Here is a 15469-nt window from a genome sequence, read left to right as displayed (position 1 = left end):
TTCACATATCTTCATTGTAAGCGTTTAAACACTGTTTCCCATGCTTGTTCAATGAACCATAAATAATTCATGAAAATGCAAAAGTAGAACGGTCGTTAAGACACTAACAGCTTACGGTAGGCAATTAAGGTCACAGTTATGAAAACTTAGGACACTAAAGAGGCCTTTCTACTGACTCTGAAAAACCCAGGGTCCCTGCTCATCTGTGTGAATGTGCCTTAGGCATCCTGCAATGAGGCATGAGGACTGCAGATGTGGCCAGGGCAATAAATTGCAATGTCCGTACTGTGAGACCACTAAGACAGCGCTACAGGGAGACAGGTCAGACAGCTGATCGTCCTTGCAGTGGCAGACCATGTGTAATAACACCTGCACAGGAAAGGTACATCCGAACATCACCACACCAGCGGGACAGATACAGGATGACAACAACAACGGCCCAAGTTACACCAGGAAAGAACAATCCCTCCAACAGTGCTCAGACTGTCCGCAATAGGCTGAGAGAGGCTGGACTTGAGGGCTTGTAGGCCTGTTGTAAGGCAGGTCCTCACCAGACATCACCGGAAACAACGTTGCCTATGGGCACAAACCCACCGTTGCTGGACCAGACAGGACTGGCAAAAAGTGCTCTTCACTGACGAGTCGCGGTTTTGTCTCACTAGCGGTGATGGTCGGATTCGCATTTATCATCAAAGGAATGAGCGTTATACCGAGGCCTGTACTCGGGAGCAGGATCTGTTTGGAGGTGGAGGGTCTGTCATGGTCTGGGGTGGTATGTCACAGCATCATTGGACTGAGCTTGTTGTCATTGCAAGCAATCTCAACGCTGTTTGTTACAGGGAAGACATCCTCCTCCCTCATGTGGTACCCTTCCTGCAGACTCATCCTGACATGACCCTCCAGCATGACAATGCCACCAGCCATACTGCTCGTTCTGTGCGTGATTTCCTGCAAGACAGGAATGTCAGTGTTCTGCCATGGCCAGTGAAGAGCCCAGATCTCAATCCCATTGAGCACTTCTGGGACCTGTTGGATCGGAGAGTGAGGGCTAGGGCCATTCCCCCCAGAAATGTCCGGGAACTTGCAGGTGCCTTGGTGGAAGAGTGGGGTAACTTCTCACAGCAAGAACTGGCAAATCTGGTGCAGTCGATGAGGAGGAGATGCACTGCAGTACTTAACCTCTCTGGGATATGTGGGACGGTACCTCGCCAAAAGCCAGAGAAAATGCAGAGCGCCAAATTTAAATAAATTACTATAAAAATCTAACTTTCATGAAATCACACATGTAAGATACCAAATTAAAGCTACAAATGTTGTGAATCCAGCCAACATGTCAGATTTCAAAAAGGCTTTTCTGTGAAAGCAAACACAGAACACACAGACACAAAACACAGAAATAAAAATACACTGCTCAAAAAAATAAAGGGAACACTTAAACAACACAATGTAACTCCAAGTCAATCACACTTATGTGAAATCAAACTGTCCACTTAGGAAGCAACACTGATTGACAATAAATGTTGCATGCTGTTGTGCAAATGGAATAGACAACAGGTAGAAATTATAGGCAATTAGCAAGACACCCCCAATAAAGGAGTGGTTCTGCAGGTGGTGACCACAGACCACTTCTCAGTTCCTATGCTTCCTGGCTGATGTTTTGGTCACTTTTGAATGCTGGCGGTGCTTTCACTCTAGTGGTAGCATGAGACGGAGTCTACAACCCACACAAGTGGCTCAGGTAGTGCAGCTCATCCAGGATGGCACATCAATGCGAGCTGTGGCAAGAAGGTTTGCTGTGTCTGTCAGCGTAGTGTCCAGAGCATGGAGGCGCTACCAGGAGACAGGCCAGTACATTAGGAGACGTGGAGGAGGCCGTAGGAGGGCAACAACCCAGCAGCAGGACCGCTACCTCCGCCTTTGTGCAAGGAGGAGCAGGAGGAGCACTGCCAGAGGCCTGCAAAATGACCTCCAGCAGGCCACAAATGTGCGTGTGTCTGCTCAAACGGTCAGAAACAGACTCCATGAGGGTGGTATGAGGGCCCAACGTTCACAGGTGGGGGTTGTGCTTACAGTCCAACACTGTGCAGGACGTTTGGCATTTGCCAGAGAACACCAAGATTGGCAAATTCACAGATGAAAGCAGGTTCACACTGAGCACATGTGACAGACGTGACAGTCTGGAGACGCCGTGGAGAACGTTCTGCTGCCTGCAACATCCTCCAGCATGACCGGTTTGGCGGTGGGTCAGTCATGGTGTGGGTGGCATTTCTTTGGGGGGCCGCACAGCCCTCCATGTGCTCGCCAGAGGTAGCCTGACTGCCATTAGGTACCGAGATGAGATCCTCAGACCCCTTGTTAGACCATATGTTGGTGCGGTTGGCCCTGGGTTCCTCCTAATGCAAGACAATGCTAGACCTCATGTGGCTGGAGTGTGTCAGCAGTTCCTGCAAGAGGAAGGCATTGATGCTATGGACTGGCCCGCCCGTTCCCCAGACCTGAATCCAATTGAGCACATCTGGGACATCATGTCTCGCTCCATCCACCAACGTCACGTTGCACCACAGATTGTCCAGTAGTTGGCGGATGCTTTAGTCCAGGTCTGGGAGGAGATCCCTCGGGAGACCATCCGCCACCTCATCAGGAGCATGCCCAGGCGTTGTAGGGAGGTCATACAGGCACTTGGAGGCCACACACACTACTGAGCCTCATTTTGACTTTTTTAGGACATTACATCAAAGTTGGAACAGCCGGTAGTGTATTTTTCCACTTTAATTTTGAGTGTGACTCCAAATCCAGGCCTCCATGGGTTGATAAATTAGATTTTCATTGATCATTTTTGTGTGATTTTGTTGTCAGCACATTCAACTATGTAAAGAAAAAAGTTTTTAATAAGTATATTTCATTCATTCAGATCTAAGATGTGTTATTTTAGTGTTCCCTTTATTTTTTTGAGCAGTGTATAAATCATGACTTACCTTCTTCTGTTGGCTCTCCAATATGTCCCATAAACATCACAAATGGTCCTTTTGTTCGATTAATTCAGTCGATTAATTCGGTTTGATCCAGAAAAACACAGTTTCCATCTTGCGCAACGTGAATACAAAATATCTCAAAAGATACCTGTAAACTTTGCCAAAACATTTCAAACTACTTTTGTAATACAACTTTAGGTATTTTTTAAAGTAAATATTCGATCAAATTGAAGACGGGATGATCTGTGTTCAATACAGGAAGAAAACAAACCTTTCTGGTCATGCGCCTCTAACAAACTGTACACTTGAAGTGACCCTCGTTTTGAACAGGGCTACTTCTTCATTACACAAAGGAAAAACCTCAACCAATTTCTAAAGACTGGTGACATCCTGTCGAAGTGGTAGGAACTGTAAGAAGGTCCCTTAGAAATCTTGATTGCCAATGAAAAGAGAGTGACCTCCTCGGGGTTTCGCCTGCTACATAAGTTCTGTTATACTCACAGACATGATTCAAACAGTTTTAGATGACATGATTCAAACATTTCTATCCAAATCTACTAATAATATGCACATCTTATCCTCTGGGGATGAGTAGCAGGCAGTTGAATTTGGGCATGCATTTCATCCGGACGTGAAGATACCAAGAAGTTAATGCAGCTGGTGGCCACACCAGATACTGACTGTTACTTTTGATTTTGACCCCCCCCCCTCCTCCTCCTTTGTTCAGGAACACATTATACCATTTATGTTAGTCATTTGTCTGTGGCACTAGATTCAGTTTGTCTCAGTTGTTGAATCTTGTTATATTCATACAAAAATTTACAAATGTTAAGTTTGCTGAAAATAAACGCAGTTGACAGTGAGAGGACATTTCTTTTTTTTCTGAGTTTACAACTGAGGGAAGTGGACAGGGTCTCACTGCTTTTTATGATGCTACATCTGCATTTGATTAACATTTGTTAAGTTCAACCATCCTGAGCATGAACTGTGATCTTGATTGCCAGGGCAGCTATAGTCATTGAGCATATGTGACACTTTACCTGTAAGGACAGAGTTGATGCACACATCCTCTCCTATGAGTCAGCAACGCTTTAGCTGTCTTAAATCACAGAGATCATATTAAAATCTAATATCTAATTCTATGGTCGAAGGGAATACTGTTGATCTGTTTACCAAAGTTAATCCGAGCTCTACAAAGAAGACTTAACAAATGGGTAACAATGCACACTTCTGATGGATGCATTTTCATATCGATGGAATATAATCAGAACATTACAGTCACCTGCTAGGACAGTCAACCTTAAATCTACTTAGTGCTTTCCCACTGGGCACACTAAATCATTTCAACCATGGATAATATTTGGTTGAGATGTTGATCCAAAGAAGACTTAACTACTTCCGATGGGTATGGCCGCCTCGCTTCGCGTTCCGAGGAAACTTTGCAGTATTTCATTTTTTTATGTATTATTTCTTACATTGTTACCCCAGGAAATCTTACGTTTTATTACATACAGCCGGGAGGAACTACTGGATATAAGAGCAACGTCAACTTACCAACATTACGACCAGGAATACGACTTTCCCGAAGTGGATCCTCTGTTTGCTGCATCACCCAGGTCAATGGATCGGTTCCCAGCCGGCGACCCAAAACAACGGCGTCGCAGAAGAGGCAGACAGAGAGGTCTTCTGGTCAGGCTCCGTAGACGGGCATATTGCGCACCGCTCCCAAGTATACTACTCGTCAATGTCCAGTCTCTTGACAACAAGGTAGACAAAATCTTAGCAAGGGTTGCCTTCCAGAGAGACATCAGAGATTGTAACGTTCTTTGTTTCACGGAAACATGGCTCACTCGGGATACGTTATCAGAATCAAACATCTCTCTGGTAAGAAGAGGGGCGGGGGTGTATGCCTTATGATTAACGAGACGTGGTGTGATCATAACATCATACAGGAACTCAAGTATTTTTGTTCATGTCAGGTTGTGCGCTACTGGTAAGAAGTCAGGTGCAGGACAGCAGAGTGATCAGGCGCACACTTTAATTGGCAGAAGTAACAACAGACGGACGCAACTGCATCAAAAACCTCCAGCCAAATGGCAAAAGTGCAAAGCGCGACAACAGTCACAATAATGCATAAGTTAAACAATTAAACACACTCGGGTTCAACACAGTACCCGGGGAAAAACCCGCCTTGCGCATAACATGAAACATGTAACAAAACAATTCCAAACAAAGACTTGTGGGAAACAGAGGGAATAAATATGTAGTGTGATTAGTGTGATTAAGGAATGTAAACCAGGTGTGCAGGGAAACAAGACAAAACAAATGGAACAATGACAAGTGGAGCGGCGATGGCTAGAAGACCGGTGACGTCGACCGCCGAACGCTGCCCAAACAAGGAGAGGAGCCGACCGCATTATCTGCCAAGAGAATTATCTTTGATTATAATCACAGTCGTGTATATCCGACCCCCCAAGCAGACACATTGACGGCCGTGAAAGAACTTCATTGGACTCTATGTAAACTGGAAACCACATATCCTGAGGCTGTATTTATTGTAGCTGGGGATTTTAACAAGGCTAATCTGAAAACAAGGCTCCCTACATTTTATCAGCATATCAAATGCGCGACCCGGGCTGGCAAAACCCTGGATCCTTGTTACTCTAACTTCAGCGAAGCATACAAAGCCCTACCCCACCATCCTTTCGGGAAAATCTGACCACGACTCCATTTTTTTGCCCCCAGCCTATAGACAGGAAGACAGAAACTAAAACATGAAACGCACATGCTCAGGTCTGTTCAACGCTGGTCCGACCAATCAGATTCCACGCAAGATTGCTTCGATCACATGGACTGGGATATGTTCCGCATAACTTCGGACAATAACATTCATGAATACACTGATTCGGTGAGCGAGTTGATTAGCAAGTGCATCGGTGATGTTTTACCCACAGCGACTATTAAAACCTGTTTTAGTTTCTGTCTTTTCTTCCCCAACCAGAAACCGTGAATGGATGGCAGCATTCACGCCAACTGAAAGCGCAAACTTCTTTTTACTGCTTTTAATCAGGGCAAGGCGACCAGAAACATGACCAAATACAAACAGTGTAGCTATTTCCTCCGCAAACAAGCTAAGCGTCAGTATAGAGACGACGTAGACTCGCAATTCAACGGCTCAGACACGAGAGGTATGTGGCAGGGTCTACAGTCAATCATGGACTACAAAAATAAAACCAGCCCTGTCGCGGACCACAATGTATTTCTCCCAGACAATCTAAACAACTTCTTTGCTCGCTTTGAGGACAATGCAGTGCCACTGACACAGCCGGCTTCCCAAACCTGCGGGCTCTCCTTCACTGCAGCCAACGTGAGTAAAACATTTAAACGTGTTAACCCTTGCAAGGCTGCCGGCCCAGACGACATCCCTAGCCGCATCCTCAGAGCATGTGCAGACCAGCTGGCTGGTGTTTTTACGGACATATTCAATTAATCCTTATCCCAGTCTACTGTTCCCACATGCTTCAAGAGGGCCACCATTGTTCCTGTTCCCAAGAAAGCTAAGGTAACTGAGCCAAATGACTATCGCACCGTAGCACTAACTTCCGTCATCATGAAGTGCTTTGAGAGACTAGTCAAGGACTATATACCTCCACCCTACCTGACACTCTAGACCCACTCCAATTTGCTTACAATCCCAATAGGTCCACAGACGACACAATCGCAATCACACTGCCCTAACCCATCTGGACAAGAGGAATACCTATGTAAGAATACTGTTCAGCGACTACAGTTCAGCATTTAACACCATAGTACACTCCAAACTCATCATTAAACTCAAGACCCTGGGTCTCGACCCCTCCCTGTGCAAAAGGGTCCTGGACTTCCTGACGGGTCGCCCCCTGGTGGTAAGGGTAGAAAACAACATCTCCACCCCGCTGATCCTCAACACTGGGGCCCCACAAGGGTGTGTTCTCAGCCCTCTCCTGTACTCACTGTACACCAATGACTGCATGGCTATGCATGCCTCCAACTCAATCATCAAGTTTGCAGACGACTACAGTGGTAGGCTTGAATACCAACAACGATGAGACAGCCTACAGGGAAGAGGTGAGGGCCCTCGGAGTGTGGTGTCAGAGAAATAACCTCACACTCAATGTCAAGAAAACAAAGGATCGTGGATTTCAGGAAAAAGCAAAGGGAGCAGCCCCCTATCCTCATCAACGGGACAGTAATGGATTAGGTGGAAAGTTCAGTTCCTTGGCGTACACATCACGGACAAACTGAAATGGTCCACCCACACAGACAGCGTGGTGAAGAAGGCGCAGCAGAGCCTCTTCACCCTCAGGAGGCTGAAGAAATTTGCCTTGTCACCAAAAACACTCTCAAACTTTACAGATGCACAATCGAGAGCATCCTGTTGGGCTGTATCACTTCCTGGTACGGCAACTGCCCCACCCACAACCGCAAGGCTCTCCAGAGGGTAGTGAGGTCTGCACAGCGCCTCACCGGGTGCAAACTACCTGCCCTCCAAGATACCTACACCACCCGATGTCACAGGAAGGCCAACAAGATCATCAAGGACAACAACCACCCAACCCGCTGATCCTCAACACTGGGGCCCCACAAGGGTGTGTTCTCAGCCCTCTCCTGTATTCACTGTACACCCATGACTGCATGGCCATGCATGCCTCCAACTCAATCATCAAGTTTGCAGACGACTACAGTGGTAGGCTTGAATACCAACAACGATGAGACAGCCTACAGGGAAGAGGTGAGGGCCCTCGGAGTGTGGTGTCAGAGAAATAACCTCACACTCAATGTCAAGAAAACAAAGGATCGTGGATTTCAGGAAACAGCAGAGGGAGCAGCCCCCTATCCTCATCAACGGGACAGTAGTGGATTAGGTGGAAAGTTCAGTTCCTTGGCGTACACATCACGGACAAACTGAAATGGTCCACCCACACAGACAGCGTGATGAAGAAGGCGCAGCAGAGCCTCTTCACCCTCAGGAGGCTGAAGAAATTTGGCTTGTCACCAAAAACACTCTCAAACTTTACAGATGCACAATCGAGAGCATCCTGTTGGGCTGTATCACTTCCTGGTACGGCAACTGCCCCACCCACAACCGCAAGGCTCTCCAGAGGGTAGTGAGGTCTGCACAGCGCCTCACCGGGTGCAAACTACCTGCCCTCCAAGATACCTACACCACCCGATGTCACAGGAAGGCCAAAAAGATCATCAAGGACAACAACCACCCAAGCCAATGCCTGAAGTTTACAAACTATAATTTCAAGTTTGTCAAAGTTTCATATATTCAACTTCTCCGATGCATTCAGATTCAGTTTTCAAATTCAGTTACCTACATTCAGATTCAAAACCAGAGACAACATCCTGGTACTTTGACAGCCAAGAAAAGTAGAGAACAGATAGAATTAAATGCTCACTGTAAACAGAAGCTTCTGGCAGTTTCTGAAGCCAATGTGGCATGTTTAATTTATTTTCATCCTATAAATTTGACTCTAGCGTTCAAACTGTTTTTGCTATGAACTATTATTACACCATTTCTGAAAGCAAAGACTCTGGAATATGGATGTGCCTTCTATTCCCCTCTATGATGATCACGGGACACGTTAGAAGGGAGTATCACAAAAACTATTTGGCCCCCATAAGAATACAGGCCTGTCATAGCCCTTCTAAGGATAGCCTTTCTGCTTTTTTCCTATTTAATCTTGCGACTGACTGGGTTCGAACCAGGTCTCCTCCATGTCAAACTACTGTTAGCCCACTTAGCTAAAGCCCATATGGAAGTCTTCAAGTCTCCAGCAAGGTTACTCATCGAACCAGCTCAGTTACATTTCACCCCCCGACCTCATTCTCCGATCACGGCATCACTATAACTGACTGGGTTCGGAATCAGGCCTACTGCACAACAACACTTTCTTTGGCAAACAGAAGCAGAATGATCTGTGCACCTCATTTACTGAGTGCAACAGAGGTGGTTTAGTGATCCATGCATGTGATGAGCAACCTTGCCTGAGGAGACTAAAACATCAGACAATCTAATGTTTTAAATGTACAAATTCAACATATTTTATACAAGGGTTTTCTATGTTGAAATTTGGTTACCATGATTTTTTATTCAACCTTTATTTAACTAGGCAAGTCAGTTAAGAACAAATTCTTATTTTACAATGACGGCCTACCCCGTCCAAATCCTCCCCTAAGCCTAGCGACGCTGGGCCAAATGTGCACTGCCCTATGGGACTCCCGGTCACGGCCGGTTGTGATACCGCCCGGGATCAAACCAGGGTCTGTAGTGACGCCTCTAGCACTGAGAAGATGCAGTGCCACTTGGGAGCCAAATCCTGAGGTTTAAATTTCAACCTCAAAACAACAGTTTACGTGAATTACTATTTTCACATCCAATGTATTTTCCACGTATATTCCACATCACAATACGTTGACAATTTAAATTGAAACAACGGTGATTTAACCAGTTTGTTGACCAGTGGGTTGTTTGCTTTGTGTCTAACCTTTTTCATGTGTCAGTGTACTAGTGGGTCATCAGGACAGGTTGACATACTCAATGTATTATTGAAATCATGTGTTTCAAAGGCCCCCTTAATTTTGACAAGTGGAGATGAGGCCCGTGCTCGAGCAGGAATGTCATAGCAACCTTGAAGTTCAGGATCCACCTGAATCAAATAAAAATAAGTCTCAGCTCTCCAACAGGGCATTCCAATCCAGACAGAATTTAGATAAATGCCTCTCTCATTTAAAAGTGAAAAGACGTCTCAGTTGGGATCTAAAAGCGCTCTGTCAGAAAAGCTATTTTCTCTTGTCAGCCCTACAAAGCAGGTGCGCGGAGAGGTATTGTTTTAGCGGGAGCCAAATGAAGGCCTCTGTAAAATAAATACCTTGTTACCTGGAGACATGGCCACCGAACATTGCCATTGTACTCATAAAGCCATACTCGAGCTGTCAGGGAAACTGCTGTGCAGTCAAGCAGCTCCGTCTGTTTGCCTGCAGGACAACAGTTGCCCAACACCCACTCACCCCTCCTTTCTCAGAGTGAACCGTGTTTTCGCTGGCGTACACTTCTGAGACAGACCGCCTGTGTGTGTCTCGCTCTGTGCCAAGGTAGGGGTTCCGATGTTTAGACATGCTTAGAAGATTTAGGGATCAGAGCGAGTCAAGAGACATTAAAGGCAGGAACTGGTCACATATACAGAATCAGTCAAAAGTTTGGACACCTACTCATTCCAGGGTTTTTGTTTATTTTTGCTATTTACAACGTTGTAGAATAATAGTGAAGACATCAAAACTATAAAATAACACATATGGAATCATGAAGTAAACAAAAAAGTGTTAAATAAACCAAATGTATTTTAAATTTGAGATTCTTCAAAGTAGCCACCCTTTGCCTTGATGACAGCTTTGAACACTCTTGGCATTCTTTTTTTTGCTTACTACATGATTCCATTTGTGTTATCTCATAGTTTTGATGTCTTCACTATTATTCTACAATGTAGAAAATAGTACAAATAAATAAAAACCCTTGAATGAGGAGTGTACAAACCTTTGACTGGTACTGTATATTCATATCATACAGAGGTGTGAAAGAGCATTGGTTTCATCAAACCAACTAACGAAATGCTCCATTTTCAAAGAAAAAAACCCAGATCCACCAATATTTGTAGTGTTTGTCCTGAAAGGATTTCAGCATATTTCTATCTGGTAAATGTTTGTGTTTCTTCAATATACATTAAAAAAGTGTCTCTCCTTAGCCTCCAGGAGAGTTTGTCCATAGATTGTCCATTATGTATAATTCCTCAGTGAAATGCTGGGGCATTGTAGCGGTAGAAAAAAACACTAATAACTACCTTTTTCTCTGCTTGTTATCACAGGAGGCAAGCTTGTCCATCTGGATTTACTACAGCGACAGCACCGCATCGCCTCTGACCTTCTTCGACCCCAAGGACTACAATCTCAACGCTTCCACGCTGAACGACAAGGTGGTGTATGTATCCCAGGAGCCTCAGCAGCGCTGGCCGGTGGTGGTGGCAGAGGGCGAGGGCTCCGGGGAGATAGTGCGCATGGAGATGACCATCTGTGAGGCCTGTCAGAAGACCAAGCGCAAAAGCATCATCGCTTCGGCCCCTGTGTACGTGAAAGTCCGCTTCAGACCGGAGGAAGACTCAGAGGAGGAAATGGAGATTGAAATCGAGCCAGCCCGTGTCACCAGGCAGCCAGTGGTGGACTCCAACATCGGTGGTGGAGGCTTCGAGCCGTCCAACGAGCAGCCGGCGAGCGTTCCCATCGACTACACCAACTTTCCGACCATCAGCAACCAAGAGAGGCCCACTGAGGGAGAGGAAGAGGAGGAAGACGATGACTTCATCCACGCACCCCGCAGCATGACCGACCTGGAGATCGGCATGTACGCCCTACTGGGCGTCTTCTGCCTTGCCATCCTGGTCTTCCTCATCAACTGCATCGTGTTCGTCCTCAAGTACCGCCACAAGAGAATCCCCCCCGAGGGCCAAGCCAACATGGACCATTCCCACCACTGGGTTTTTTTAGGGAACGGACAGCCCTTGAGGGCCCAGAGTGACCTTTCACCCCAGACGGTGGAGAACCCTATCAACCCCATGGAGGGGTTACAGACATGTTGCCACGGGGACCACCACAGCAGCGGCAGCTCCCAGACCAGCGTTCAAAGCCAGGTCCATGGGAGGGGCGACGGCAGCTCCGGGGGCTCCACCAAGGAGCACGGCGAGGAGGCCAGCTCGCCCACATCCAAGCGCAAGCGCGTCAAGTTCACCACCTTCACCACGCTCCCCACAGAAGACATGCCCTACAACTCTATCCCCATCGCAGATGAAGAGGACATTCAGTGGGTCTGCCAGGACATGGGCTTTCAGGACCCAGAGGAATTGCATGACTACATGCGCAGGATAAAGGAAATAGCCTGAAGGGGCGGCTGTTAAGAAGCCTTGGAGCTTTCTAAAAATACTTTCCTGTCTATTTTTCTCTTTTTCACTTTAGTGACAACTTTTCACAAACAAAAACCATGGCCAACTACTCTTCTGTTTTTGTTTGGGTTCTTTTTTGTTCTTTGCACAGTGCTGTTTCCCGTACACACTCACTTTTTTTGGAAGTCGTAAAAACAATTGGAAAGTCAAAGACTGGACTAAAGGATTTTAAACGCTAGTGAAATGGCTTTGTGTGGATGTCCTTTCTACAGAGGTAGGGGAGTACACTCTCAAATGGATTTAGAAGCTTCAGTCATGAGCACTGTTTTGGAGGATGGATTTGAAGTTCTCTGTTACTAAGGGTTAGTTAGCAGACAGGAGTGTTTTTAGCGGGACGGGTTGGGTCTTGGCTCTGTGTTTGTCGGTTTATCCAAACTCCAAGTACCTTTTCCAACAAAGAGGCCTTTGATGTGCAGATTACATTTCAAAGAAACCGTTTTTGGGACGCATGGTTTTAGGCCAACATGGGACAACATGATGGACAACTAATTGTCAAAGACGCTCATTAAAAACCATGTTACGGATTTATTTTTTAATCTTACCAAAGTAGGGAAGCATTCGTCAATGGCAAAACCTCCTTCTTTGTTCTTGGTACAACACATACTATGGTTTCATTCAATGTCATTATCGTACATTTTACTAAATTTCATACATAGTCCAAGTCAGTACCCTACTACTATCCTGATTAAGTCTAATGCCTTAGAATGGGTTATAGAATGGGTTTCACTGATCACTACTGATTTCAATGCTGACACCCTTGTTTGCACACTTTGGGTTAAGGGGCAGTGGGGGGGGGCAATTATCCAAAACGCTACAACTGGTCAAAGGTTTAGTTATATTGGAAAAGACAAGAGCTTGTACGTATATCATGAAGTAAACTATCTCCAAAATTCTTTGCATGAAAGGAGATACTGAGGCACAATCAGCAATTTTCCAAATTTATAGATGTTTCAATTTGTAAATTATTATCTAATCATGCCTAGACAATACTAAAGGACATATGTTATCATGCATTACATGCATGCCGTGCCAGACCTGCCTACTACATCCCTTCGTCATATGTACATACCATTGGCCAGCTGAGGTCCTCTTCAGCAACAACATTACATTGAACTAGTTATCAGGCAGAAAAGGAATTAAGTGATGTGTGCTGGGAACATGTTGGCCCATCACTGTAACCATAGTGTTTCCTCTGCAGTTTTTACTATGATTTCCCACTGTACACCGAGGCCCTAACAATTACAATGAAAAAGCTCTCATCCCGACAGAAGATTTTGCAGCAGAAATCATTCCCTTTCCTTTTTTTTCTTCTTCTTTTTAAATGATCGTCAACTCGTGTAATCGTGCTCCCATAGAAATTAAGTTAATTCTTTAAATGTTTTGGATTTGTGTGTATTGTTTTGTATTGTTCGGTATTACTGCACTGTCGGAGCTAGAAACATTAGCATTTTGCTGCACCTGCGATAACGTCTGCAAAATATGTGTACGCGACCAATAAAATTTGATTTGATTTGATTTGACCACAACTCATTTGTACGGAGTCAGAATATTTGCGTTGCCAATTTCCAATGAACCTAAACACATAATGAGAAGTACTATGTTTGGTCCAAAATATGTCAGTAATAAAGCATGGATGCTGCATACGAGCTGGTCATGATTGTCACAGGAGCCAAGCGCGCCGGTACTGACACATTGTGCCATTGTTATGGTGGTGGCACCTAATAAGTTTCTCAGAATTGACTTGGTTTGATGAAATCTTGATTTTGATGTTAGGAGTTTTGGTTAGTGTACCTGCACAAATTAGAATGACTGTAAATTATGAATGCAATCAGATGCCATTTGTAGGTTTGGTTGCGTAGAGGCATTGGCTAGAGTGTGACGAATTTTAAAGCGCTGGGTGGGATTCTTTTAAGGTAAGTAATGTTCTTTCGTGCTGATCTGATGATTTGCCTAGTTCTTTTCAGGAGTAATGAAAAATAAACTAAATGAAAAATGTTTCAATTTTAATTTCCGTTTATTTATATGCTCTAAGTAGGGCTTGGATTTGCTGTGTTTTTAAAAAATCACATGATGACCAATATGACCACAATGGAAGAGAAAATGTCACCCAACCACTCAGTTATGAGTTATAAATCAATTCCAATCAGTTAATTTCTACAACAAAACATCAACCTAGATGGCTGCATTTTGTGGCTGTCCTACATGCTTTTTAGTTATTTTTGAATTTTTAAGAATTTATAGGATGCCATGGGATGTGATGTGCATTCCAAGTGGTTTCATTGAATAATGGCCTAATTCCACAATGTGATTAAATCTCAATTAAATCCTGTTAACATCTAAAGGTAAATGGTCTTGAAAATCAAAGACATGACTATTCAAGCTTCTGCTTCTAACCCACACAATTGCAAAGAAACGGGTTGAGGAAATGAACAGTTGGTTACAGCAGGCCTTTCTTTTTTTACCCATAGTTTTAACCCCCATTCTAACAATGGTATCTCAGGATGAATGTATTGATATTCTACTGTACTTTGATCATCAGATGGATATGTTGTCTCTTCTATTACTGTGGTCAACCCAAATCAGTACCACTGCTTAACAACAGCGAGTTAAGTTTCTAATAGCAGCTTTTTAACATTCTTCTTTTTTTATAGTCCCTGACTTTCCAAGTCGATTTTATGCTTTCAGAGATCACTCATAGCAAATGTCTTTATTAAAAACGTTTTATAGCTTCTAATAATTTGTATACGTTTCCTTCATCCATGTATATATATGTATATGCAAAACCACTTTTGTAATGTGACTTTGCTGACGGTGTACATACTTCTGTGTGCATTCTATTTCTTCTCTGAGCTGCTGCTACTTCTCACATGTGATTGAATACTTTTGAAATGTACCCCACGTGGAGACGTGCAAACCTCACGGTTCTGGTGACTGTGCACCACCCCACTGACGATACTATGTTCATGTACAGAACACTGTTCAATTGCCTGTGTTCTCCTGAAAAACAAAACCCTTGTATTTCCCCCATATGTCAAGGACTAAAGAAAATACAATACATAAACAATGTGTCTTTTCTACTCATCGTTATAGCACTGTCAGAAAAAACTGTCATTGGGTCACATACTGTGTATGCATTCTCATTTTCCAAACTAAACTGTCTTCATGTTAGAAGGTAGATGCAATTATTTTAACCATACTTTAGTTATTTTTCAGGCCCTATGAATGGCAGGATGCAGTTCCTTATCGTACTCTTTATTAGAAGTAAGAAATCCAGACCCACATACACAAACCATTTTCATTCTACCACCATTTAATTATTGTCTGGCTACCCAGACTCCTTGCTCCGGCCAAATGCTATACCATGCCCACGGACACTTGTTTCTTTTCCTCAGTCTGGATCTGAGAACCTCCCCAACCCTTTACCGAATGAGAACACATTCTAACCGTTCTGATTGGTCCCAA

General features: G+C 44.4%; 1 protein-coding gene across 3 annotated transcripts in view; it reads left to right on the top strand.

The window, feature by feature from the left end:
- LOC139420760 (transmembrane protein 132E-like) overlaps positions 1-15122 on the top strand; it is a 367970-nt gene extending 352848 nt beyond the window's left edge. For all 3 annotated transcript variants that reach the window (XM_071170969.1, XM_071170970.1, XM_071170968.1), the window contains exon 9: positions 10880-15122. In XM_071170969.1, coding sequence (XP_071027070.1) covers positions 10880-11947 — 1068 coding nt within the window. In that variant the 3' untranslated portion in view covers positions 11948-15122. The remainder of the gene's footprint in view (positions 1-10879) is intronic.
- The last annotated feature ends 347 nt before the right edge of the window (positions 15123-15469 follow it).

Source organism: Oncorhynchus clarkii, chromosome 12, assembly GCF_045791955.1.
Source record: "Oncorhynchus clarkii lewisi isolate Uvic-CL-2024 chromosome 12, UVic_Ocla_1.0, whole genome shotgun sequence".
Classification (NCBI taxonomy): domain Eukaryota; kingdom Metazoa; phylum Chordata; class Actinopteri; order Salmoniformes; family Salmonidae; genus Oncorhynchus; species Oncorhynchus clarkii.
The sequence above is the reverse complement of the archived record's forward strand: the minus strand, read 5'-3'. Positions and strand labels throughout refer to the sequence as shown.